Below are 27,956 nucleotides of genomic sequence, written 5' to 3'. Positions count from 1 at the left end.
TGAAACAAATAATATACAAACTTTTATTCAAAGTTAATTCAATAAAGACATATTTTGGTCATTTTTAAGGTGAGATTAATTGACGATCTCAGAAAAACTATCTGATCAATGCATATGGCTACTCACAGAAAGTTCTCTCTTCTGTTAATAGCAGCTAAATTTATACACACAGAAAAAATTCTTAAGAGCATGCAAATTCAGTTGAATTCCATACATTCATTATATTCATCAAAAACCTGCAATAATGTTCATGCCAAAGTGTTAAGAAAAAAAATTTGAAATTCACACCAAAACATGACCAATATTAAACCAAAGAAAATAATAAATAAGCATAATTTATATTTTATTTTAAAAAGTTTGGCATCACACAAGTATTCAAGTGTGTTACACCATGTTCATTCCTCAGAAGTGGCATTTTAAAGTGTTAAGCATTGTTAAATATCAAAAAATACAACTCTGTTTTACAATGTAGTACTGGCATAATTCAAAGTACTGTGCCAATTATAAATAGTATAATAAAGTTGCAAACATCTTTTCAAACATATTTAAAGGAAAGCATATAGACACACATTTATATGCATACAATTTATTATACTTATGTAATCAAACATATTTTATAAAAGCAAATGGTTTTATCCCTCAACTAGTTTATATACTTACACAGAATTTAATACCTGTTCAAAGATTTTCAGTTCCTGTGCATACAGATTTTTCAGGAGAAGGAATAAAGATGAAATTCAATTTTACAAGAACACATATTACTTTATCCCCCTTCACAAAATAATCCATAGTTATTCAAGGTTGATAACTACTGTTTGTGAAAGCAACTGTTGTCCAAAGACTACAGAATAATACTGCAATCCAAGTTTCTTATTAAAATTCAGTCAGCTGCTGCTCACTGCAGAAAAAGCCTACACGGTGCATCTACCAAAAATAATCTTCAGTATCTGAGGCCTAGAGAGGCAGATGATCTTATCCTCTGCAGAGACTTAACGTGCAGCTACAAGTGGAGAAGTGCTAGACTCTCAGTCACTTCAGAAGTACTTGTTGAAGTCTGCTTCTCACGTGTAAATGTGCCAAAAATGTCCTTTAGGCTCATAATGGTTTATCAATAACTGTGACCCCTGAATAAAGAAACAAAGAAATAAAACTGAAGTCACAGGAAGCATTCTGTATCTCTGAGAAAATCTTGAATTTTTTTATATTATAACTTAAGTGACAAGGACTGAACAGATCATGATGCTTCAAAATCTCTAAGAAACTTTAATATTACTATCATTTTAATCTAAATGACAATGAAATCTTTGTTTAAAAATTATGTACCAAAACTATGTCAGACTATTTAATCCAGAACTCATCTTTTGCTCTTCACAGTTATATAATGAAGGGAAAACAACTTTACTCAAGAAATACTAAGGTCCACCTAATACTAAAAAGGATACAAAGAAACTTGTGAGTGATGAATATTCATTATCTTGATTGTGGTGATGGTTTCATATATATGTCAAAACTAATAAAATTGTATACTTTAAATATAAGCTATTTATTCTCTGTCAGTTATATCTCACTAAAGCTGTTTTAAAAAATTTTACATAATTTTGATGAATGCTATCCTGGAAGCTTACTGTATATAGGTCTATTACATGTTGTTTTGGATGATACATTTAACAGTGATGGTTAATTAGTATAAATTTCTTTTTTCTCCAGTAGTAAATCAATATTAGAATGTTACTGAAACATTCTAATATTTAAAGCAATATAAATATAGATATCAGAAAATTCATATGCAGCATTTTTAAAGATTCATATTATTAAAAGAGTATTACCATTTTTCTTATGAATAGAATGGACCAAAATGATTATTTTATAATTCAATCAGTGCTGTGCTTAAAAAAAAAATTACTCTGTAGCCTCACCATATTACCATCATATGGAGCCCTGCCAAGGGAGACTTCTTTTAGCATGTGTGACGAGTTGCTCAGTTGTGTCTTGACCCTTTGAAACCCTCTGGACTATAGCCTATCAGGCTCCTCTGTCCATGGGATTTTTCAGACAATAATACTGAAGTGGCTTGCCATTTCCTCCTCCAGGGGGATTTTCCCAACCCAGGGATCAAAACTGTGTTTCCTGCATTGCAGACAGATTCTTTACCCAGTGAGCTATCGGGGAAGCCCCCATATCTTTAAGTTATCTGAGTAATTAAAGCCTTGCTACATAGTGAATTTCCTTCTACAATGGAAATATTTGTAATTTTGAATACAAATGACTACAGAACGACAAAAGAATACTAGTACCTTATTTTAGAATATACATAATCTGACATTAATTATCTTGAGAATAAGAAGATATACTTTGAGAAAAGATTTTCTTCTTATATGAGAAAAACATTCTTAATGGAAAAATCATAATGATTTTGTATTATAATAGAAGACTGCAAGAAAACTGAACAATCATTACCTGCATAACTTCTCCCTGTGCTCATACAAGATGATACAACTGTCCATTTATCAGTTGTTGGGTTATAATATTCTACTGATGCCAAGTTACAGGAACCATCATCCCCTCCAACTACGTATAACAGACCATTAACTGCACAAACTCCTTTAAAAATATTAAACAGAGAGAAAACAATTATTTTAAAAATTTGGGTGACTATAAATGGCTCTGAACATGTCTGGTCAAGTGATCCAGATACAATTACTTCTGTGTAAGAGGCAGGGAGAGAAGTTGGGGAAAACTGAAAAGAATTCCTTTATGTGAGGAATTTCTCTATTATCAACTGTCAGCTTCTACTCAAGTTACTTATACAGCAGTTGCTCTATATATGCATTATTTCATTTAATCTTCACAATAACCTTACTTTATAGGCTAGAAACTATTTCCCACTTAATTAAGAACAGTAGAAAATTTAAAAGTCAAAGAAGTTTAGTAATTCTCCCAAAGTCAGCTTCTAAGGAAATATTAAGGAAAAAGAGAAAAATATATATATATTTGTAGAAGGTAAAAATGATTCTGAATTTTATTATACTGACTAGCTAATTATTTTATCTCCTTTAAAGGGAAAACAATATTATTTATTTAATTATTATGAGAATACTATTTTTTTTTTTTGGAAAAATACAAAACCATAGAAAAGTACAAAGAAGAGAAGACCACCACTAATCTTATACCACTTAGAATCCCAATTACTGAAATTTTGTTTCTTTTCTATGCATATATTCTCAGACTCTTTTTTAACCCCAAAGTAGCTCATGCTACATAAACTATTTTTTACACACTCACACCACACAATATATACCTGGATATTTCTTCAAGTTAATAAATACAGATTTATATTATTTTTAATGGCTGCACAGTATTTCATGTATGATACTGTTGTAATTCATTTGTCTTTTACTGATAGATTTTTAAAGTTATTTTCAGCTTTCTTGCTCTTGTTGCAAATAAATTTCCTAATCCAGGAAGCACAAACACATATGCTTTTCTAACTTCACATGTGCTGGGGCCTGGATTTGTGGGGTTTTACTAGTTTTGGACTATCCATAGCTGAGAGAGCTTTAGTACTTCACCTAGTACAACTGATTGGATGAGGTACAAGGTCAAGTGAATTATATATTTTGTTCTGCTGAGTGAGTTCTTGGAGTCCCATATACTTATCTTCCTTAGTGATCCCATTTAAAGTAAAGAGAAATAGGAAGAGCATTTCTGGGGTGATGGAGGGTGCATCTTGCAACATCAATCAATGGTACCCAGTGATTCTGAGAATCATCAGGTTTATTTTGGATTATAGGACCTGGCATGAAGACAATGCCATTTTTAAGAAGATGAGCATTTCCCCAAAAGACTATCTAGCTATCCTGAATCTATTTTCCATTTCTATTTCCCTTCCATGAATTTTTTTTTTTAAGGTAGTACTTCCCTGGTCTTGAAGACCTCAGGTTTCTTAAAATTGCTGTTGTTGTTTTAGCTTTTCCATTCTCTAGAAACCCTGAACTGTATTAAATTGTGGTTGCCTTCGTTAGGCTTCCCCTCCAGATTCGGATAAACAACCAGCTTTTTAATCTGGTATAAGTATTTACTTAACTAGACTAAAGTCCCTGAAAACTGAACTCCAAAATATGATACAGGCAGACATTCAAAAATGTCTGTGGTACAAAAGAATGAATTCAAGTAATACATAGAGTTCTTTTTCTAACTTAGTATTTATGGTCATCACCAAGAAGTAAGCTCTGATGGAAGGATGACATTAAACCGCATGCCCCACATCACGCTTGGCATTTACTGCCTAGGATCATTGTGAGTTTCTGCCTTTACAGGGCAAATCTATTGGGAACTCAGATCAGTAGAAGAACAACGGAAATACACAGTGATACCAGTAAAACTCTGAATACAATTCAATACAAATTTCATAATCTTAAATTAGCCAGATACCTGCATTTCTTCTGCACATGTTCATATCTGCAACCTGTCTCCATGTGTTGGTGGCAGGATCATACACTTCAACACTTTTTCGTACTAAAGGGCCATCATGACCCCCTACAGCATACAATAAGTTGTTTAACACACCAACACCTATAAAACACAAAAACCCAACCTATAGTAGAGTAAAAGGGACAGGAAATTTGTAACATTTTAGGGTTTATTCAAATGACTTGTAAATAAAACTTCTGAAATTATTCATGTTAAAAATCAATATTAAAAGCATTCAACATAGAAAATGGAAATGAAAATAATTACAATGAGAATCTTAGTAAGAACTATTGTTATTGTCAAATACAATAAAAATAATGTGTAGGTGAAAACAGAGAGGGAAGTCCTTTATAACATAACCCTTTTGAAAACAACTTTCATGATAAAAGGAAATCAGTATTAAGAGTATTAAATTTGTAAGAAATGGATATGAAGGGAGTTGATTATTAAGCAAGTTCTCCAATAAGCACTAAAAACAAAACCTAAAAGTAATGCCAAACAATATGAATAATTAAGTGAAACAGAAGAAGCATATGAGAAATTTTACAAAGTGAATTTAAGTGCATCTACCTACCACTCCACCTGTATAATGCAAAAGACATTTTAACAGTGTCACTAGAATTAGTATATATTTTCTGATAATATAAAGAGATGTCATTATTTCACTTGTTTAATTCTTTTGCATTATTTTTGTGTTTCAATTGCTGAATGAGGTTCCTATTCACCTGCTCCACTCCGCCTAGTGCTCATTTCCGCTATATAGGTCCACTCATTTGCCGTGGCACTGTAGCATTCTACTGTGCTGAGACACTGACGTGAAGCTCCATCATAACCCCCAACAGCATAGAGCAGACCTAAACATGGAATCACAAAGAAAGTCAAATTCATAAACACCTATTTTTCCAAGTGATGAAATGTTGAATTTTCCTCCATGGTAGCAGAGTTGACCTTTAAAGTATTACTGATTTTTATGAACTATTTAAAATCTTGCCTAATGGTGATAGGTGGAGTTACCAAATCACATTATAAAGATCTGTAGAATATATATAATATTAATTTAACACTTTCATCAATAATCTGACAAAAGAAAGTACACTTATTATATCTTTGGATAACACTAATTGCTAAGTGAACAATATCCTGAAAAACCAAATTAAATAGCAAAGTTATCTTGTATGTGTGTGTGTGTGCTCAGTTGTGTCCGACTCTTACAACCTCATACACTGTAGCCCGTCAAGCTCCTCTGTCCATGGGATTTTCCAGGCAAGAATACTGGAGTGGGTTGCCATTTTAAAAAAGTAATATTAAGAGTCAGTACAGTATACAATGAAATATTATTTGCTAATAAAAAGAAATGCTGCCGCTGCTGCTAAGTCACTTCAGTCATGTCCGACTGTGTGACCCCATAGACGGCAGCCCACCAGGCTCCCCCATCCCTGGGATTCTCCAGGCAAGAACACTGGAGTGGGTTGCCACGTCCTTCTCCAATGCATGAAAGTGAAAAGTGAAAGTGAAGTCGCTCAGTCGTGTCCAATTCTTAGCGACCCCATGGACTGCAGCCCACCAGGCTCCTCCATCCATGGGATTTTCCAGGCACAAGCACTGGAGTGGGGGGTGCCATTGCCTTGGTAAATGCTACAGCACAAATGAACCTTCAACATTATGCCAAGTCAAAGAAGCCAGCTGCAAAAGGACAACATTCTCTATAATTTCATTATTATGAAAATGTCCATAAGTAGAAAATTTATACAGAGACAGGAATGTAGGGCAGTGTTTGCCAAGGGCTGGCAGGATGTGGGTGATAACCGAGGGCAATAGGGTTGCTTTGGGGGTAATAAAAATGTTCTAAAATTAACTGTTATGACAGGTGCACACCAAATTGTACATTTTCATGAGTGAAATGTATTGTATGTGAATTAAAATACAATAAATCTGGTTGAAAAAAAGGTCAGTGCAGAGAATTATACCCACCATGGAGAGGTAGGTGGGAAGCCACAAATCTGCCCAATTAATAAAAAAAATTCATACTTACAGTGTTAATTCTTTGGGGGAACCAAGTATGTACACAAATAACTGTAGCAACCCATCACTTAAAAGTTAAACAGCCCTTCTCTAGATGTAAAACTTCATATTCATGCCATCTGGTTTGCTTTCCAAATGAGTATACTAAGATCAGTTAATAATTTTATATACGTTATACAAAGAAATTAGAAAAAGAGGGAGGGAGGACAGAGAGGGGCCAGGGGGCAGGCAAAAAAGGACGACTAACACTTCATAATAACCACTGTATGTTTCCCTTTTAAAATCATTTGCTTGCTCATTTAGAAAACTGGGGTCTGGGTTACTGGAAGAAACACTCTTAACCACCAGAAGATTGCCCGCACCTCCAACAACACCGACACCCACACTGCTCCTCCTCGTGTTCATGGGAGCCACGTGGAACCACTCATTAGACTTGATGTTGTATGCTTCCACAGAGGACAGCCCTGTAATGAACAAAGCACAATGTGCTTCATCTCCTCCTCAGGTTCCTTATATATACATTAGGGAAATAGTTCAGTTGTTTGTATTTAAAATGAGCTAACGTCCAATTATATGATGAAGAGAAATAATTTCTTTTCTAGAGAACATCTATACAAGCTACTGACATTCACTGGCTCTTTAAACTTGAGAAGATGACTGATACTGAAGCATGAGAAAAACATATACTCAGCACTCTTAACACCATTTAAAGGCATTCTGGATGGAAATTTTAAACTTATATTTATAATACCTAGTAAAACACTCAACTGACTCCTAATTATGCCAGGCCTTGTTCCATAAATATGATTGCTATGTTAATTTCTAACAGTAATTTAGAAAAGATGAAAGAAAATTGCCTGTACTCCCGTCAAAGCCTCCCACCGCATATAACAGTCCATTCAACACAGCAGCCCCCAGAGTGCTTCTCCGGTCTCGCATGTTAGCAACGCTGGTCCACTGATCTTTCACAGGGTCATAAGAATCCACAGTGCGGACCCTCAAGGAACCATTAAAGCCACCAACAGCAAAAACAAGTCCAGCCATGTAAACCATCCCTGCAAAAGAAATACAGCAGTTAATAGTGAGTGTGCAACCCAACTGCTGCTGCCGTCGCCAAGTCACTTCAGTTGTGTCCGACTCTGTGCGGCCCCATGGACGGCTGGCCCACCAAGCTCCCCCATCCCTGGGATTCTCCAGGCAAGAAAACCGCCACCACCTAAAGACTGCATTCCAAACAGTCTAAAACTGTTGTCAGATTTTAAGTTCCCCTAAGGAGAAGCTTGGCTGAATAGGTCCTAAGAAACACTATTCGTTAGTGAGAATACAGAACAGCTAGATTGTGCTCCTTTCTGCTATGAAAAAATGCAATGGCATGGGTTGAGGTATTACTTTGACTCCTGACTTTTTCAAAGATATACACAGACTTAAACAACGAGCAAGAATTTTCCAACTACCTGAACATGTTTACATTTAATTTGCATAATGTGCTTCTAGTTTATCATATTAGTGGGCTAAATCTGGGGTTAGCAAATTATAGCCAGTAAGCTATTTCAGTAGAAGCTCACTGAGCTGAGAATGATTTTTACACTTTTAAATGGTTGAAAAGCAGTCAAGAAGAAAAGAATATTTCATGATACATGAAAAGTTACATAAAATTAAAATTTCAGTATCCATAAATAAAGTTTTATTGGAACACAGCTCCAGACATTCATCACGCTGCTTTCAACTATGGTGGCACTTGATTAGTTGTGACAAAGATTATATAACCCACAAAGCCACAAATAACTACTCTCTGGTCCTTTAAGAAAAAGTTTGCTAGCCCCTGGGCTAGTGAGAGGCTAGGGGGTCCCTAGGTGAAGAAACTAAATTGCAGACTCTGGATTTCACCACTTCTTCACCTACCCAAACTTTTTCATGCTGCTGTCCTGTTCTGAGAAGCTCCTCTTCAAGTTGGAAAACCCAATGAAAGTTCCATATTTTCTATGAGGCCTTCCCCAAACCACTAATCCTGAAGGGATTATCACTAACTCCTGAACCACTAGAGCAAATAACATCTATTTCAAAGTTAATAAATCTTACACACTTTGCAGTATCTTTGTAAAACATTCTTCAAAATATCTGATCAAGTGCTCTTCAAAAGAATCAAGGGCATGAAAATACAGACTATGGAACCGTCACAAGTCCGAAGAGATTAAGAAAACATGACAACTAAATGCAATATTACAAGGATCAAAATGGCAAAGCAGGAGGAAATGCAGCTCATCTCACCCACAAATGCATCAAACATGCATCTACATGTGGAACAACTCCCACAGAAAACTGACTGGAAACTGGCAAGAGATGTCTTTTACAACCAAAGCTGCAAGGAAAATTTCCATGTAACCAAGGAGGATGGGGGGAAAAAAGGCATTTAGGACAGGCCTGGCACACCTGAGAGGGAGCTGTAAAGAAGGAGAGGTTCACATGGGCAGGACCTTGTCTTGGGGAGCCCCCCTTGCTTGCTGCAAGGTCTGATAGGACAGATAGAGGGGCTGAAGGTGTTACAGATGTGGGCTCCTGGACTCTCTAAGAAATAGCAATTGATAAGAGGCCAGATCAGGAATTCAGGCAGGCCTTTACTGGGATAAAGTTTTTGCTCCCTTAGCAAAAGGGAGCAAAAACAAGCAACAGGTTCCCTTGCTGACTCCCTGAAGAGACGAGAGCTGATTTCTCAAATGGTGTGAAGGTAAGAGAAGATTGGTGGGGTGCACAGGGCATGTAACTTAGATGGTCTGCCCACCCCTTGGTAGTGTTGTGTGCAGGACCCTGCTTTTACTCCCAGCATGTCAGAAGTGGCAGTTGTGTTTTAGCCTTGTTCATAAGTGCCCTGACTATGCATGTGTGAAGTGGGCTTCCCCCATAGCTCAGTCAGTAAAGAATCTGCCTGCAATGCAGGAGACCTGGGTTCTATTCCTGGGTCAGGAACATCCCCTGGAGAAGAAAATGGCAACCCACTTCAATATTCTTTCCTGGAGAATCCTATGGACAGAGGAGCCTGTCAGGCTTCAGTCCATGGGGTCGCAAGAGTCGGACGTGACTTAGCGACTAAACTACCACCAGAGTTTCTTTATATTCTGCTGCTAAAGGTGTTTCCAGATACAAGCACTACAGTAAAGGATGCCATGTTCCAGGTCCCAGCCTGTCTCAAAGGGGCCTGGTCTTTGCTCTTGAGGAGTGTACGGGTGCTGGTTTACTAGCAATCAGAGCAGAGACACCCTGGAGCTGACTGCTGCAACCTCACCATGCTTCCCTGTCTAAATTAAAATGCACAGTGGGTGGGGATGCTAATACGCAGAGCAGCTAGATGGTGAATCTTGGGCAGATGGGCCCAGGTTGAGGACTCAGTCTATCTGCACAGAGACAGCTTGGAGGGCCTTGGGTATGGTCTTACCGAATCTCAGAGCCCACTGTCAGCACTCACACCATGAGGGCAGCAGGCAGTCTTGGTGTATACAGTGGGTGACACCACAGAAACACATGAAACACAAACACAGAAACAGCCCCTGGGCAATACACAGGGGTTCCTTTTCTGGATGGAGCACTCTGGTTCTGCCCATCTGACACTGAAGCTTGGAGCCAGATCTAATGCAGATAGGTCCTGGGAGAGGCCTGTCACAGAGGCAGCCCAAGTAGCAGCAGCAGCACAATCATCTTGATTCCTGCAGCTACAGCACCCTGGCCCCTAGCACCAGCCCACTCCACACCACACACCATAGCTTAGCAATAGATCTGGGATGAATGCCATGCAGAAAGGGACAGGACCATGGGCTGTTTCTAGGCAGAACCACAAATGACTGCACAGTGGTTCACACTGTGACCATATGGTCCTCACTTGCTTCTAGAGCTCACTTCTTTGGGGACAGAGCAAGGGTAATGGCACCATATTGAGCCTGAGACTCAGTGCTTCTACTCAAAGAACTGGGGGCAGATCCGGCCCCTGACAAGGCTGTGACAGCCAAGAAGAAAGAGGAGGCCCCACTCAACATCTAGAGCAGGTTCTGGACACAACAACTCCAATCACATCCCCTTATCAAGGGTTAACAGCCAGCACATTCTGAGGAGAAATGTGGCTGGCATACAGACCAGAAACAGCCCTCACACGAAAAATATTGGACTTACACAGTCTACACAGGGATTTGACAGCTCTCTGTGTACATGCTTCATTGCATTCGACTCTTAGTGACGCCACAGATTATAGCCCACCAGGCTCCTTTGTCCATGGGATTTTTTCAGCAAGAATACTGGAATGGGTTGCCATTTCCTCTTTTAGGGGATATTCCCAAGCTAGGGATTGAACCTGAGTCTCCTACATGGCAGGCAGATTCTTTACTGCTGAGCAACTGGGGAAGTCCTAATAAGTACATACCTATCAATAATTACTTCAAATATCAATGGACTAATCAAAAGACATATAGATTGGCAGAATGAACAATGAAAAATATGATAAGAAATTACACTGTGTTGTTTACAAAGAGACTCACTTCAGTGTGAGAGACACAGAGATTTAAAGTCAAAAGATGAAAAAAGATACTTCATGCAAATGGAAATGACAAGAATGGAAAGGTTGCAATACTTATATAAGACAAAATAGACTTTAAAAGTCCTAACGAAAGACACAGAAGGACATTATTTAATAATAAAGGGATCAATATTGGAAGAGGATACATGTACCCAATATAAAATAAATAAAATTAAAAAAGATACTAACAGGCATAAAGGAAGAAATTGACAGGAATATAATAAGAGTAGGAAAATTTAATACCCCATTGCTATCAATGTACAGATATTCCAGACAAAAGAAATCAATAAGGAAAGAGGGAGCATAAATGATACAACATATTAGTTGGATTTAACTGATATCTATAGGACACTACATCCAAAAATATCCAAGATATACATTACATTTTTTTGAAGTATGCACAGACCATTCTCTAGGATATACCACACACTAGGTCACAAAACAAGTCTCAACAAATTTAAGAGGGCAGAAATTATTTCATGTATCTTTTCTGACCGCAATAGTGTAAAACTAGAAATCAATTACAGAAAGAAAACAGAGGAAAAAATGAACATATGGAGATGAAACAACATGCTACTAAAAAACCAATGGGTCAATAACGGACTCAAATAAGATATCAGAAAATGCCTTGACTCAAAGGACAATGAAAACACAACCTTACATCCTATGGGATGAAGTAAAAGCAGTTCCTCAAGGAAAAATTCAAACAACCTAACCTACCAACTAAAATAATTAGGACAAGAAGAATAAACAAAACTCAAGGTTAGCAGAAAGAAAAATAACAAAGATTAGAGAGGAAATAAAGAAAATGAAGATTAAAAAGAAAAACAACAGAAAAGATCAATAAAGCCAAGAGCTGGTTTTTAGAAAAGATAAACAAAAATCAACAAATCTCTAATTAGGATCAACAAGAAGAGAGCAAATCCAAATAAACAAACAAATGAAGAAGTAAAAGAAGAGAAATAACCACCACAGAAATACAAAAAAATAAAATCATTAGAATACTGTGAACACTTACATAATGACAAACTGGACAGCCTAGAAAAAATGAAAAAGTTTCAAGAGACTTGTTGCTGTTTAGTCGGTTAGTCATGTCCAACTCTGGTGATCCCATGGACTATATGTAGCCCACCAGGTTCCTCTGTCCATGAGATTTCCCAAGCAAGAATACTGGAGTGGGCTGCCATTTCCTTCTCCAGGGGATCTTCCCAATACAAGGACTGAACCCACGTCTCCTGCATTACAGGCAGATTCTTTACCATTAAGCCACCTGAAAAGCTCAGCCAAAACTGAAGGAACAGATAATAATAGAATCTGTAATAAAAAAAACTCCCTGCAAGCAAAAGTCCAGGACCATACAGCTTATCTATGTTCCTCAAACTATTCCAAAGAGAGGAATACTTCCAAAGTTATCCTATGAGGGCACCATTATCCTGATACCAAAACTAGACAAAAATACTACAAAAAAGAGAAAATTACAGGCCAATATCTCTGAAGAATATTGATGCAAAATTATTCAACAGAATATTAGCAAACCAAATCCAGCAATACAGAGAAAGGATCATATTGATGCTGCATTCATTCCAGGTTAAAAAGGATGGTTTAAGATAAGTAAATCAATCAATATGATATACCATTTAACAAAACAAACAAAAAAAAAATAGATGATCATGTCAATAAACACAGAAAAAGTATTTAATAAAATTCAACATCTACTCACGACAAAAAATCTCATTAACGTGGGTATAAAGGGAACATATCTCAACATAATAAAAGTCCTTTATAACAAATCCATAGCAAACATAATACTCAACAGTGAAAAGCTGGAAAACTTCCTGCTAAATTCAGGAAGAAGACAAGGATGCCCACTTTTACCGCGGAAGAAGACAAGGATGCCCACTTTTACCGCTTCTGCTCAATACTGTATTGGAAGTCCTAGTCTTATCAGTCTGACAAGAAATAAAATGTATCCAAATAGGAAGAGAAAAAATAAGAACTGTCATTATTTGCACATGATGTAACATTCTCTATAAAGAACCCTTAAGATTCCACAAACAACTATTAGAACTATTAAATAAACTCAACAACATGGCAGGATACAAGATTAATACACAGAAATCTGTTGCATTCCTTTACATAAACAATGAAATATCAGAAAAAGAAAGTTTAAAAGATAAGTTCCATTTGAAATTCCAACAACCTAGGAATAAGTGTAACCGAGGAGGTAGAAGATCTATATGCTGAAAAGTATAAAAACAACAATGAAGGAAACTGGAGATGATTCAGAATTGGAAAGAAATCTCTTGCTCTTACAAAAATAATATTGCTAAAATGACCATACAATTTACACATTAAATGCAATCTGTAATACTCGGTACAGTTTTCAGAGAACAAGAACAAACAATACTAAAACTTATATGGAACCATAAATGACCCAGAAATGCCAAAGAAATACTGAGGAAAAAGAATAAAGCTGGAGGCATAACTCTTCTAGACGTCACACAAAACTACAAAGCTACAGTAAACAAAACACTATGGTAATGGTACAAAAACAGACATATATTTCAATGGAAGAGAACAGAGAGCCCAGAAATAAAGCCACATACCTACGGTCAATTAATCCAACAAAGGAGACAAGACTAAGAAATAGTAAAGAGAGAGTCTCTTCAACAAGTAGTGTTGGGAAAGCTAAACAGTTGCATGTAAATCAATGAAATTAGAATACTCCCTCATACCACCTACAAAAATAAACACAAATGGTTTAAAAACCAAAATGTAAGACATGCTATGCCTGGAAGAAAAACCAGGCAAAACATTCTTGGAAATAAATCACAGCAATATTTTCTTAGAGCAGTCTCCCAAGGCAAAAGAAATAAGAGCAAATATCAACAACAGGACCTCAGTTCAGTTCAGTTCAGTAGCTCAGTCGTGTCCGACTCTTTGCGACCCCATGAATTGCAGCATGCCAGGCCTCCCTGTCCATCACCAACTCCCGGAGTTCACTCAACCTCATGTCCATCGAGTCAGTGATGCCATCCAGCCATCTCATTCTCTGTCGTGCCCTTCTCCTTCTGCCTCCAATCCCTCCCAGTATCAGGGTCTTTTCCAATGAGTCAACTCTGCATGAGGTGGCTAAAACTTAAAAATTTTGATTTTTAAGGAATCAAAGGAAACCATCACAAACACAATCACAGCAAAGCAAACCATCAACAAAATGAAAAGGCAACCTATGGAATGGGAGAAAACATTTCCAAATGATGCAACTGACAAGGGGTTAATATCCCAAATATACAAACCACTCACACAAGTCAATACAAAGAGAAAAAAAATCAACCCAATCAGAAAATGGGCAGAAGACCTAAACAGACATTTCTCCAAAGAAGATAAATAGATGTCCAAACAGGCACATGAAAAGATGTTCAACATCTGAGATTATGAGATGTGCAAATCAAAACCACAGTGAAGTATTACGTCACAGTGGTCAGATGGCTTCATCAAAAAATCTACAAATGATAAATGCTGAGAAGGATGTGAAGAAAAGGGAACCTTCCTACACTATTGGTGGGAATGTAAATTGGTGTAGCCACTGTGGAAAATGGTATGGAGTTTTCTTTAAAAAGCTAAAAATGCAAACTACAATATGATCCAGCAATCCCCCTCCTGGGCATATATCTGAAAAGATGAAAATTGTGATTTGTAAAGATACGTGCACCTCAATGTTTAGAGTAGCACTATTTATAATAGCAAAGACATGGAAACAAACCAAGTGTCCACCAACAGATGACTGGTTTAGTATGTGTCACATATACAGCGGAATATTACTCTGTCATAACAAAGAACGAAATACTACCATTTGCAGCAACATGGATGAACACAGAGAATATCATACAGAGGTAAGTCATAAGACAAATACTATATGACATCACATATGTGGAGTCTAAAACATGATACAAACAAATCTACATACAAAACAGACTCACAGACACAGAAAACAAACTTATGGCTATCAAAGGGGAAACGGGGAAAGGGATAAATTAGAAGTGTGGGATTAACACATACATACTACTACACATAAGGTAGATAAGCAACAAGGATTTACTGTATAGCACAGAGAACTATATTCAATATCTTGCAATAATGCATAATGGAAAATAGTCTTAAGATAAATATAAGTGAATTATTTTGCTGTATACCTGAAACTAACACAATATTGTAAATCAACTATATTTACTTCAATTATAAATACATGCATGCATGCAATGTGAGGTCTTGAAACAGAATAGGAACATTAACAGAAAAAACTGTAAAATACAGTAAGCCTGTAGCTTAGGTAATAGTAATATACCAATACTGATTTCTTAAGTTTTGAGAACTATCACAGCTATATAAGATATTAATACTATGAATTATACACACAAATAATTTTTGAGTAAGGCTTTTCTATACAAGAAAGAAATCCGTAAGTACAAGGACAAAATTCTGATGGTACAGGAACACACAGAAAGTAATAGTGTTACATGGCAAAAATAACACAAAAATAATGCAAATAAAGTCAAAAGATTAATACAAATAGATATTCACACCACAACTGACAGGAAAAAAGGGCTATTCTCCTTAACATATCAAATCAATAATAAAACAATGGCAAAAATCATGAAACCATGAACTGACCACTTAGAAAGAAGTTTAACTTTCCTCAAAATAGAAGTGCAAACTAGATATGAAAGAATTTTTCACCTACCAGCTTGCAAAACTCAAACATTTAATTATAGGGTGTTACGGGGTTCCCCTGATAGCTCAGTTAGTAAAGAATCCACCTGCAATGCAGGAGACCCCATTTTGATTTGTGGGTTGGGAAGATCCCCTGGAGAAGGGATAGGCTACCCACTCTAGAATTCTTGGGCTTCCCTTGTGGCTCAGCTGGTAAAGAATCTGCCTGCAATGCGGGAGACCTGGGTTCAATCCCTGGGTTGGGCAGCCTGGAGAATTCCATGGGGTTGCAAAGAGCTGGACAGGTCTGAGGACTTTCACTTTCATAGGGTATGTAGGGAAATTAGTACCTTCATATTTACTGTTAGTGGAAGTAATAATTAGTATATCTTAAGAGATCCTTTTAATAATTATTCCATTTCTAGAGTTTTATCCAACTAAAATCTATTAGCATACATACATAATGATATATGTATAAGGAATTGCAGCACTGTTCATAAAGAAAGATTAAAAACAATTTTAATGTTCAATTAAAATCTAGTAAAAATTATACTACATCCAGAACCCCCTCTCCAACATACTAGACAGCTATAAAGGAATGAGTTAAATCTATGCTCTTATATAACAAGCTCCAGGATGTACTGTTAAAGGACTACCACAATAGAAATGTTCTGTTATGCTTACAACTCATTTTGCTCTGGGAGACATGAATTTACATATCCAGGTTTGAGTCTCAGAAAGAATTCTTAGAAATTGCAAACGTCTTTTTCTGATTGCAGTTTTGGCTAAATTAAGGTCCATTTCAACAAATGCTTGAAAAGCAGATGCTTGGAAGAAAGCAACTGTGGATTATAGCTTAAGTTAGGAGTTTCTTAGCAATAAGTGTCCCAAGCTAAAGAATTGCTTCTCAGTACTTCAACAAAGGTAACTAGGAAAATATCCAGCAAATTGCTATCTACTCCACCTTACATTAGAATCAGAAAAATATGTAAATTAAAGAAAGAAGCTGCTAACTCCACCAATGTCTTGTGAGTTGTATGAGGCTCCTGAATCACTGTTTAATCACATAGCTATTTTAATCAAAGTTTTTCCAATAGATTCTTCTAGTTAGTAAGATAAGACCTGAGAGGAAACTCCCAATGACCCAGCAATAGGGAAATGATCACAATGCATCATGCTTACCTGCTCTACATCTCCTAGAAGGCAATTCTGCTACTTGGTGCCATCGCTCTTCTTTGAAGTCATAGCATTCCACACTTCGAATAGCCTTTGGTGCTTGGCCCCCAACCACCACCATTAACTGGAAGGGCAGAAGTATAAGCACTTGAACAAACAACTACTGCATACTCAGGGAATTAAAATGTCTTACTGATACAAAGACAATGACATGGAGAGTATCAGGATGAAGATGGCAGGGTGAGCTGGGGGAAAACAACCACCTAATAAACATTTAATAAACATCACCAAGGGGGCACACATATGTTAGAACTACAATTCTATTTTCTAGCACATTTAGTCAAAAATAAGGATATCAGAAACTAAAATAAGTTTCTGATCCTTCAAGCAGAAGCAGTATTTAAGCCAAAAACAGCAGGCAATCAGCACTGGCAAGGCTGCAGTATGTCATAGGGCTTGCTATAAACTAGATCCCAGCTTTGTAATGACCAGGGATTAGATCTCCACAACCTAGGAGAGCAGACAAAATGAAATTTATGTTAGTGGGTAGATGTGGTGAAGAGGACAGTATGGTATTAAAAGAAAGATGGAAGAAGAAGAAAAAAAAAACACTACTGAAAAAGGAGCACTAATTAAATTTAAGTTCACGAGAGAGTACAGATTCCTAGATATCAAGTAAAGAGATCTCCATGGATGTCCCACAAATAAAACAAACAAGAGGCCAGATAATGGAGATACTAGAAATCATAACAAATGAATGAGCAGAGAATAAGTGAGGTCAACTCAATTCACCAACTATTTATTAAGTGTCTATCATCTGTGTTTAATCAGAACTGTGCTAAGGTGTTCTATAGAAGAAATATAAGACATGGTCTCTATCCCTAAGAGCTTATAGATTTCACTAGGGAGACAAGATTCTAAAGTAGTTCAAGAATAATATACAATTATATATGATTATAGACATTAACTGCTATTCCTGATCAGAAAATGAAATGTAGCCATAATTTAGTGAAAGCTTCCTGGAGCGGGGAGAACCTTTAGATAGATGGGATTTAGCAATCAATGTGTTTGTCTTTTAATGAATATAAATGAGCACACTTTGGGATAGCTGTCAATTCAGAAGAATGTAAAAGTTAATGATGTCACAAGTAGAACGGCAGGGACTTTTCAAGCGAAAAGTTAGATAACCACAGGAAAAAGAATGTTCAAAAGAAACAAAAACTCAAACAGAAGATGGAATGATTCATAGACACAAAAAGGGGAAGTTTGTACCTTGACTGAGCAATGACCTACTTGTACTTAAAACTATAGAAAGATGGGTACACAGAAATCAAAGTAAGTCCTATTTCCAAAAAGAAGCTTATTCTAGTAATTTACAGGAAAGGAGAAAGAATTTTAAAGGTCTTAAAAAGAAGATCAGATACAGCACAATTATATAAGTTTTTTAGACCTGTCATTCCCCTAGTGTTGAATGCAAATAAATAAAAGGCAAAATTAACAAAGAAAATCTGCATTACCCTTTCTTACTATTCCTAAAGAAAAAAAAGGGAGGGGAAAAAGTTGTGAAATCACAGAGGTGCAACAGACAGGAAGATCAATCCTGTATGTAGGGATCTATAGAAGATCTATCTGTGCTTAAACTTTTAAACTCTGCCCAGCAGTTACACAATAGTTAGAAGAGGCTTGGTTACAGTTAAAAAAAAAATCTCTAAAGGGAATACTTTTCAAAAAATCCTTGAGAAACAAAATAGTTGAATAGATTTCATGATTTGCAACTATGAATCTTATGATTTCCATGCAACAGTTCACTTCTTGTAGGTCAAAATGGGAAGGGAAAATGTGCTACTGATTACAGAGAAAGGTAGTAATATCTGTCCTTTACTCACCCAAGAGAAGTAAAATGGGCTGAGGATTTGGAACTCCGAAAATCAGAGATAACCAGGAAAGGAAGAATGCATAATGGGAAGACGAGAGCAGGGATATTTGTATGAGATCAAGAGACAGTGCTACTACCATCAAAAGTGTGTCATGATTCTGACATCCCAACTGTAAAGGACAGCTGGTTTTACATGAGAAACACCATACTTATTATGCTAATATAAAGGAATAGAAAACTATGAAGACATGTGTATGGAAAAGTTAAATATGACATATTTAAGGAAGGTAAGAAGTAGGGAGTTAGTTACACAAAATCAAGTGAGCATCTTAAAATGTAGATCAATTAAACTTTGTTCTTTCATTTTCTTCACCTATTAAATATTAGTTTAGTTTAAATTGCCTCCTGAAATATCAAATTTAGATATCCTGGGTAAAATAAAGAAAAACAGACAGAAATAATATGATAGCATTTACAAAAATACAGATTCCAAATAAAAAAAGAAGCTAACGATAACATGTGGTGTTATTGTTAACTCTGGTGGTCCAATGGTTATTGTTAACCCTGGTGGTTCAGTGGTTAAGAATCTTCATTGCAATCCAGGGGATGTGGGTTTGATCCCTGTCAGGGAACTAAAGTCCCACATGCTGAGAAACAACTAAGCCTGCACAACACAACTACTGACAAACAGTGGAAACAGTGACAGACTTATTTTGGGGGGCTCCAAAATTATTGCAGATACTGACTGCAGCCATAAAATTAAAAGACGCTTGCTCCTTGGAAGAAAAGTTATGACCAACCTTGACAGCATATTAAGAAGCAGAGACATTACTTTGCCAACAAAGGTCTGTCTTGTAAAGGCTATGGTTTTTCCAGTGGTGATATATGGATGTGAGAGTTGGACTATGAAGACATCTGAGTACCGAAGAATTGATGCTTTTGAAATGTGGTGTTGGACAAAACTCTTGAGAATCACTTGGACTACAAGGAGATCCAACCAGTCCATCCTAAAGGAAATCAGTCCTGAATATTCCCTGGAAGGACTGATGCTGAAGCTAAAACTCCAATACTTTGGCCACCTGATGCGAAGAACTGACTTATTTGAAAAGACCCTGAGGCTGGGAAAGATTGAAGGTGGGAGGAGAAGGGGACAACAGAGGATGAGATGGTTAGATGGCATCACCGACTCAATGGACATGAGCTTGAGTAAACTCTGGTAGTTGGTGATGGACAGGGAGGCCTGGCATGCTGCAGTCCATGGAGTAACAAAGAATCGGACACAACTGAGAGACTGAACTAAACAATAACATATAGTAGCAAAACATACACAGTTTTTCATTATACTGTCCAAATCCAAGAGTGCCTTACACAATCCCAAGATGGTTTACTGAAGATACAAAACTAATATCTGAGCTATAAAAAGATTTATCTTATGCAAATAAGTATGAGTCCACAGAATCAGAGACTAATAAGTCACTGTCATGGTAGAAATATTATCTATTATTCCAGGACTGCCACCACATTTTGTCTGATGTGTCTTATTGTGATCATAATAAAATGCATCATTACTGATAATCATGTTGTCTCATTCTTAACTATCTAGTTAGAATTAACCTTGAATATAGCCCCTCTAAAATGACAAACAGTGCTACTGTAAAAGTATCCAGTAGAAGCACTTTTCAAAAATATGTGCAGATAAATAAACTTTCAGGAGAGACTATGCAAATACAAAACTAGCAGCAGTATATCTCCCTGCTACCTGTCAGGTCTGCCGCCCTACTCTCCAGTTACCCTGAGAGAGCAGAATAGAACCTTCACGGATCAGCATACCCACCATTAAATCAAAGCTAAAGAACTGAGAAATCCAAAGTTTAATACAGTCGGGAGGGCCATCCAAACCCATTGGCAGAGAAGAGCCTAGAGACAGTGTCGAACAGATGATCACAAAAGAGAAAATAATTGACAGGATTTCACCAAGAACTCTTTAGAATGTTTTTAAAAGTAGCATGCTTATTACAGAAATTAGAAGAGAATTAGTTTTCACTCTAAAGGTTAAGGCATAGCTAAAGACAGCAAAGCTAAAGATGTCAGCTAAGGAAATATACAGGTTAAGAAGAGACCTTTTAAAAATATGAAATGTTTAAAAAGTATTAAAGATAAGACAAACCTTTTAGAAGGAAGTTAAAAAGACCAGCATAAAAGAAATAATAATTCAAATGAGCTAAGGCTATAGATGGCTTTTATAAATCTGTATTTTTTGGTAAGAACAAAAACTGACACCAAACAATATGGACAGATATGAAGTAATGAAGACTTAATAGAGATGACTTCTTATAAAAGGAGGTAAAAGGTATTTGGAAAATGTAAACACTTATAAAATCAGCAGACCCAGATGGCATGCATACTAAGGTATTAAGGGAACTAGCTAATGTACTTACTGAGCCACTTACAATTATTTTTGAAAAATCTTGGAGAACTGAGGAGAGATCAGAAAATTTAAAAACGGCAAATACCAATTTTCAAAATAGGGTAGGAAGTGAGTGCCTTGCAAATATCTTCTAAGTGATAATAATTTTCACTAAAACTTTAGAATATTTTGAGGAAAGCATTCAAATTTCTAGGAGCCTATGAAATGATGAGTAACACACAGAGGGACATTAAAAAAAAATCATGCTAAATTTGAATCTATATGATCCTAGATCTCATCAGATGCTATTTGCCAAATTACTTGTTTTTGGTTTAGATAATAAACACAATAATGTGGACTGACACTTCCTATAAATGGACTATATTGGTAAGTAGGTATTTCTAATGAGGAATCACCGGGAAGTCCATTTTAAATTAAAATATTTACTAATAATTTAGAAAAAATGGAGGGAGTAGCACACTGGCAAAATATAGTCAGTTCTAAATTGAGAACTCAACACTGGGCAAAACAGAAAAAGACTACTAATATGGATTTGAAGCAATTAAAATGTAGACTCAAAAAAAAAACTTTGAAGAAATACTAAATAAAAGTATTAAAGTGAAAGAATATAAAAGATATAATTTAATGGAAATATAAAAATAACTAAAGATGATGTAAGAAAACAATAGATAACAGATTAATTCTTATTTCTTAATCCATCATTGCCCCCAAACACACGAGAGCTAGAAATCAATACATAAATAAAAGTATTGTATTATGTATGGATCATTCTGATCAGACCATACACAAAATGGTGCTTAAAGTGCTGGCCTCCTAGTACTATAAAGATGCACACAGAGCAGAAGAAACTGCAAACAGAAAGACAGAAATGAGGGGTTATTTGTAAAGAAAATTTAATCAGTAAGAAATGAATGGCTTCAACTAAAAAGATAAAGATAGAATACAAACTTTCACACAGGAAATTTAGGAACACTGGAGATCTGGGAAGACATCTGGGAAGTCTACACTGAAATGGCTATGTATGATGTGTGAGTGAACCATCAAACTGTGCACTATTTGTACACAACAGACAATAGGAGGCAACAAAAGGAACAAGCTAGCATCCTTAGTTGTAAGCAATTCTGTGAAACTACTCAGTTTTCACTTATCACACAAACATGTAGCTTACAAAGAAATCTTTAGATCTACATATTCTGATTATCCTCTCTGCTGTTAGCTAGAGCTGAAGAAACTCAGAAGGGATAAATACCAGTTGCCTCTATTCCAGAAGAGCAATATCATGTGGTTTATAAAGATTAAATGAGTCAAACAATGCCCACCCTCCACAGACAAAATCAAAAAAGAAGTTGAATTACATATACTACAATGAATTCCTGGGTACATGGAAATTCAGATGAGTAAAATAAATTAAGAGCCTCATTATGGGCCTTTCAGATGAGGTAGTAACAGGTATGAACAGCAGATCCTACTTTGGGAAGGTTCATGGGTGTCCTCAGTCGGGTCCGGACACTCTTCATTAATATACGCTGCTCTGTTGGTAGCAGATGGTACTTCATAGCTTCAATGAGGTAATCTTTGCAAGCACTGCTGTTCTTCACCAGTGCTTCTTCCTCAACCCTCTGAAAGAAGAAATCAGACTCACCCTATGAGGGGATAGCTAATTCATATGAAAATGACAAAGAAACAAGTAAAGAAGAAGAAAAAAGAATAACTATCTTCTGGTTCGATCTAAAAGTTACAGAGGCAAGTTTATAAATATCACTAAAAAAAATGCTTGACTATCTGGTCTGCAGAGAAAAACATATAAATAATAAAGAACTGCAATGAAAATCATATACTTCAATGTCTGTTACAGAATAATCTTTAGTAGTACTATGTTCATCTATTTGTTATCTTTAAGCCAAATTAAGAAATAGTTTAAGCCACACAGTAAGAAAAATTAGATAATTGAGATAATGAGTCCTTTAAGCAGGGGAGGTAATATTATAAAGACAATCTTTTAAACCTTGAAAAAAAATCTCCAGTAAAGGGATTCAAAATACTTTATAACAATGTGCCTATACCACAAATGAATCTTGTCCCTCCTATCCCTATCCTCAAATGCAGGATAGGTTTCTTTTTTTTTTTTTCCTGTTCATTTTCTTAAAGGCAGAGTACAAGTGATATACGACAACAAGTAAACAAGCTTCAAACAATTCTAAAATGTTCAGATCTAATGGGAATAAAGAAATGTTTCTTCATATTGATAAATGGCAGAAACCAATACAACACTGTAAAGCAATTATCCTCCAGTTAAAAACAAATAATTAAAAAAAAAAGTTTCACTGGTAGGCTTCAATTATAAATTAAAATGTTCTAATGAGGTGGATGAAACTGGAGCCAATTATACAGAGTGAAGTAAGCCAGAAAGAAAAACACGAATACAGTATACTAACACATACATATGGAATTTAGAAAGATGGTAATGATAACCCTGTATGCGAGATGGCAAAAGAGACACAGACGTATAGAACAGACTTTTGGACTCTGAGGGAGAGGGAGAGGGTGGGATGATTTGGGAGAATGGCATTGAAACATACATACTATCATGTAAGAAACGAATCACCAGTCTAGGTTCGATACAGGAGACAGGATGCTTGGGGCTGGTGCACTGGGATGACCCAGAGAGATGATATGGGGAGGGTGGTGGGAGGGAGGTTCAGGATTGGGAACTCATGTACACCTGTGGCAGATTCATGTCAATGTATGGCAAAACCAATACAGTATTGCAAAGTAAAAATAAATAAATAAATAAATAAAGAGCAAAAAAAAAAAAAATAAGTAGCTTAATAACTGGGAAAAAAAATAAAAAAATTAAAATGTTGAAATGATCCTAGTATAAAGGAATGCTAATAATAAAACAGTAAACTTAAAATTGTTCAGAGACTACTAAAAATCCATTTATTGCTATTTGTTTCAAATAACCCGGTTTTCTTCAGCTTAGAATTCCATTCTATTCCTTTCCATTCACTAATTAGAGAAGGCTAACAGAAGGCAGGCAAAAGAGATGCAGAAATGACACAGAACTACAGATGTGGTTTCTGCATGTACTTATATCACCATAAACAATGCTTCCATAAGCTCCAGTACTTGCTTATGCAAATCAGACACTGGGGAGAAGCAAACTTTAAGACTGGGAAGTAGCCCAAGAGGTAGCAGTTGCCGAGGACATGAGGTATATTTATTGCCCTATGCCCGGTTACCACTCTGTAATGAGAATCTACACACTGTTGCCCCACTGACATGGTACTAGTGCATACGTATGTGTTCTGCAAATACTTTTACCTGAACTAAATATTCCCGAGGAAGCAAAGGTAACCGTACATGTTCCATCAGCCGAGCCATAAATTCTTGCCTCACATCCTTGTCATGATTCACCCAAGCTATTACTGCTTCAAATACCTTGCAGAGAATATGAGGGAAAGAAAAGTAATGAGTTATGTACCAAGGTATCTGAATAAAATACAAGGAGATTACATTTTATATAACACTCATGCTAAGACATCCAAGTTTTATCCATGGTTGAAGTTTTTCAAATCATGACTATGCTGCTGTTGTTCAGTTACTCAGTTGTGTCCAACTCTTTGTGAACCCATGGACTGCAGCACGTCCTTTGCCATCTCCCCAAGTGTAAGCTGCAGGGGCCAGTCTAGAGGAAGAAGTTCAGTGTGGAACCTGTTAAACTTTGCTCAAACTCATGTCCATTGAGTTGGTGATGCCATCCAACCATCTCATTCTCTGTCATCCTCTTCTTCTACTGCCTTCAATCTTTCCCAGTATCAGGATCTTTTCCAAGGAGCTGGCTCTTCACATCAGGTGGATGGCCAAAATACTGGTGCTTCAGCATCAGTCCTTCCAATGGAATATTCAGGGTTGATTTCCTTTAGGATTGAATGGTTTGATCTCCTTGCGCTCCAAGGGACTCTCAAATCTTCTCCAACACCACAATTAGAAAGTATCACTTTCTTGGTGCTCAGCTTTCCTTATGGTCCAACTCTCACATCCATACATGACTACCGGAAAAACCACAGCCTTGTCTAGATGGACCTTTGTCCACAAAGTAATGTCTCTGCTTTTTAATACGCTGTCTAGGTTTATCATAGCTTTCCTTCCAAGGAGCAAGCATCTTTTAATTTCATGTTTGCAGTCACTGTCTGCAGTGATTTTGGAGCCCAAGAAAATGAAATGTCACTGTTTCCTCTTCTTCCCCATCTGTTTCCCATGAAATGATGGGAATGGATGCCATGATTTTAGTTTTATGAATGCTGAGTTTTAAGCCAGCTTTTTCACTCTAGCACCACTCTATCCACGCAGCCACTGATGGACATTCAAGTTGTTTCCACGTCTTGGTTATAGTAAAAAATGCTACAGGCAAAGGAGAATGTAGATATTCCAAGACTGTTTTCATTTCCTTTGGATATACACTCAGAAGTGGGACAGCTGGATCATATGGTAGATCTACTTTTAATTAAATATGTACTTTAATAAGTATGTTTAGTACTTTTACATATTTAGTGAGTACTTTTCGCTGGGTATTTACTATGTATTTCACCAAGTACATTATCTAATCTTCTTGAACTTCAGTGACAGAGGTGATAATTTGAAGATACATGATCTAATTCACTGTTGACAACCTTTCCAAACTGAACTTGGTTCTACTAGATTAAAATCTAAAGTCCCTTTTGAATAAAGCACCCAAAATAATGAAGCAAAGTGATACCTGGAATAATAATCATCTACTCTTAGCATTTTTGGCTTTTATTCTGGGTTTGCAAAATGCTGGACCACATACTTCTAAATAATCTGCAGAACAGATTAATTTTCTTTCATCACAATACTAGAATGTATTAAATGTGATATTTAAAATCTTAAAAATCTAAATAATAAGGACATTAAACATATACCTATGAGAAAGTTAATGAGCTATTAAGAAGATGGTGTTTAACCGCATAATTTCCTTCCAGATTGATGAGAATATAAGCCAATAATCTTTAAAGGGTTATAGAAAATGTTTGATGATATGTAAATGAATAACTCAGAGAAGGCAATGGCACCCTACTCCAGTACTCTTGCCTGGGAAATCCCATGGATGGAGGAGCCTGGTAGGCTGCAGTCCATGGGGTCGCTAGGAGTCGGACACGACTGAGCGACTTTACTTTTATTTTTCACCTTCATGCACTGGAGGAGGAAATGGCAATCCACTCCAGTGTTCTTGCCTGGAGAATCCCAGGGACAGGGGAGCCTGGTGGGCTGCCGTCTATGGGGTCACACAGAGTCGGACACGACTGAGGCGACTTAGCAGCAGCAGCAGCAGCAGCAGCAAATGAATAACTGGGGAGCAAAAATTAGGTTACTGTACTGCAAGTACAGAGCAAGACACTAAAGATAATCTACACTACAATTAACATGCCTCTTCAATTCATTCAGTCCACAAGTACCTTTATGTGCCAGATGCTAGAGATTAAGAGGGTCCTGCCAATTTTATCTGCTATTTCTTGGTTCTGCTCTCTCTTCTCCACCTCTCTACCATCCTACACCAACCAGATCTTACTGCCCACTGGTAACTTCAGCATCCTCCCATCTGATCCTCACCCAACTTCTGATCTATTATGCATGTCACCATTTTAGAGCTAGTCTCTAAAAATGGTCCCTAGTAAAACCATTTCTCTAGTATCCACACCTTATATAGTAACCTCACACACAGGAATCTAAGTTGGCCCTGAGAAACCAACAGGGAAGGTTGTGGAGGCAGTATTATGGAGTCATATTTGTTCTGATGTCTTGAAATGCTCCTGTAATGGGAAGCCAGATGCTGGTGGTGAGATGCCATGAGAAACCCAAGCCAGTTACAAAGAATAAGTGGGTGGGATAATACCAGCCAACAATTGGCCCAAGAGCCAGACAAGTGAGTGAAGGAACTATCCTGGGTGTTCCAGACACACAAGATGCCATGTGCAAAGGGACTGAAACCTCAGGTATGTGGCTCCAGTTAGAACCATGCCACCTGTCAAGCCAACCCAGCTGAAGCCCCAGGCCCTGAAGAGCAAAGACAAACTGTCCCCATGTGCCCTGGATGAATTCTGTTCACAGACTGTGAGCCTAAGAAAATGGTTGGTGAGGTTGTTATGTAGTAATAGAAAACCAGAACAGTATCCATGACATGTCTGCTGCTAAGTTGCTTCAGTCGTGTCCGACTCTGTGCGACCCCATAGATGGCAGCCCACCAGGCTCCCCCGTCCCTGGGATTCTCCAGGCAAGAACACTGGAGTGGGTTGCCATTTCCTTCTCCAATGTATGAAAGTGAAAAGTGAAAGTGAAGTCGCTCAGTCGTGTCTGACTCTGCAACCCCATGGAGTGCAACCAGGCTCCTCCGCCTATGGGATTTTCCAGGAGAGAGTACTGGAGTGGCTTGCCATTGCCTTCTCCGATGACCTGTCTACAGGGTAGGTGTTATGGCATTCTCCTACTGCTAAGAACTCTTCAGATGTTCTTTATCACCAGGATAAAGTCAATTTTCTTTAACAAGTCTGAGGAAGTATTTTATGTTGTTTCCCACCTTGTCTCCAGCCACTGTGGCTACACACATACACTCTGTGCCTACACACACACACTCTGTGCCTACACACACATTCTCTGTGCCTACACACACACACACACTCTCTGTGCCCACACACACA

The 27,956-nt window shown here is 37.0% G+C and overlaps 1 protein-coding gene across 2 annotated transcripts in view; it reads right to left on the bottom strand.

The window, feature by feature from the left end:
• Positions 1–27,956, bottom strand: part of KLHL2 (kelch like family member 2) — a 168,376-nt gene continuing 140,420 nt past the window's right edge. For both annotated transcript variants that reach the window (XM_040251321.1, XM_040251322.1), the window contains 9 exons: positions 24,565–24,681; positions 22,710–22,859; positions 16,943–17,060; positions 7,350–7,547; positions 6,855–6,956; positions 5,196–5,324; positions 4,432–4,572; positions 2,458–2,601; positions 1–1,124 (listed from right to left, as the gene is read on the bottom strand). In XM_040251321.1, coding sequence (XP_040107255.1) covers positions 1,096–1,124; positions 2,458–2,601; positions 4,432–4,572; positions 5,196–5,324; positions 6,855–6,956; positions 7,350–7,547; positions 16,943–17,060; positions 22,710–22,859; positions 24,565–24,681 — 1,128 coding nt within the window. In that variant the 3' untranslated portion in view covers positions 1–1,095. The remainder of the gene's footprint in view (positions 1,125–2,457; positions 2,602–4,431; positions 4,573–5,195; positions 5,325–6,854; positions 6,957–7,349; positions 7,548–16,942; positions 17,061–22,709; positions 22,860–24,564; positions 24,682–27,956) is intronic.

Source organism: Oryx dammah, unplaced genomic scaffold (assembly GCF_014754425.2).
Source record: "Oryx dammah isolate SB20612 unplaced genomic scaffold, SCBI_Odam_1.1 HiC_scaffold_12, whole genome shotgun sequence".
NCBI classification, from domain to species: Eukaryota; Metazoa; Chordata; class Mammalia; order Artiodactyla; family Bovidae; genus Oryx; species Oryx dammah.
This window is presented reverse-complemented; position numbering and strand designations above follow the sequence as displayed.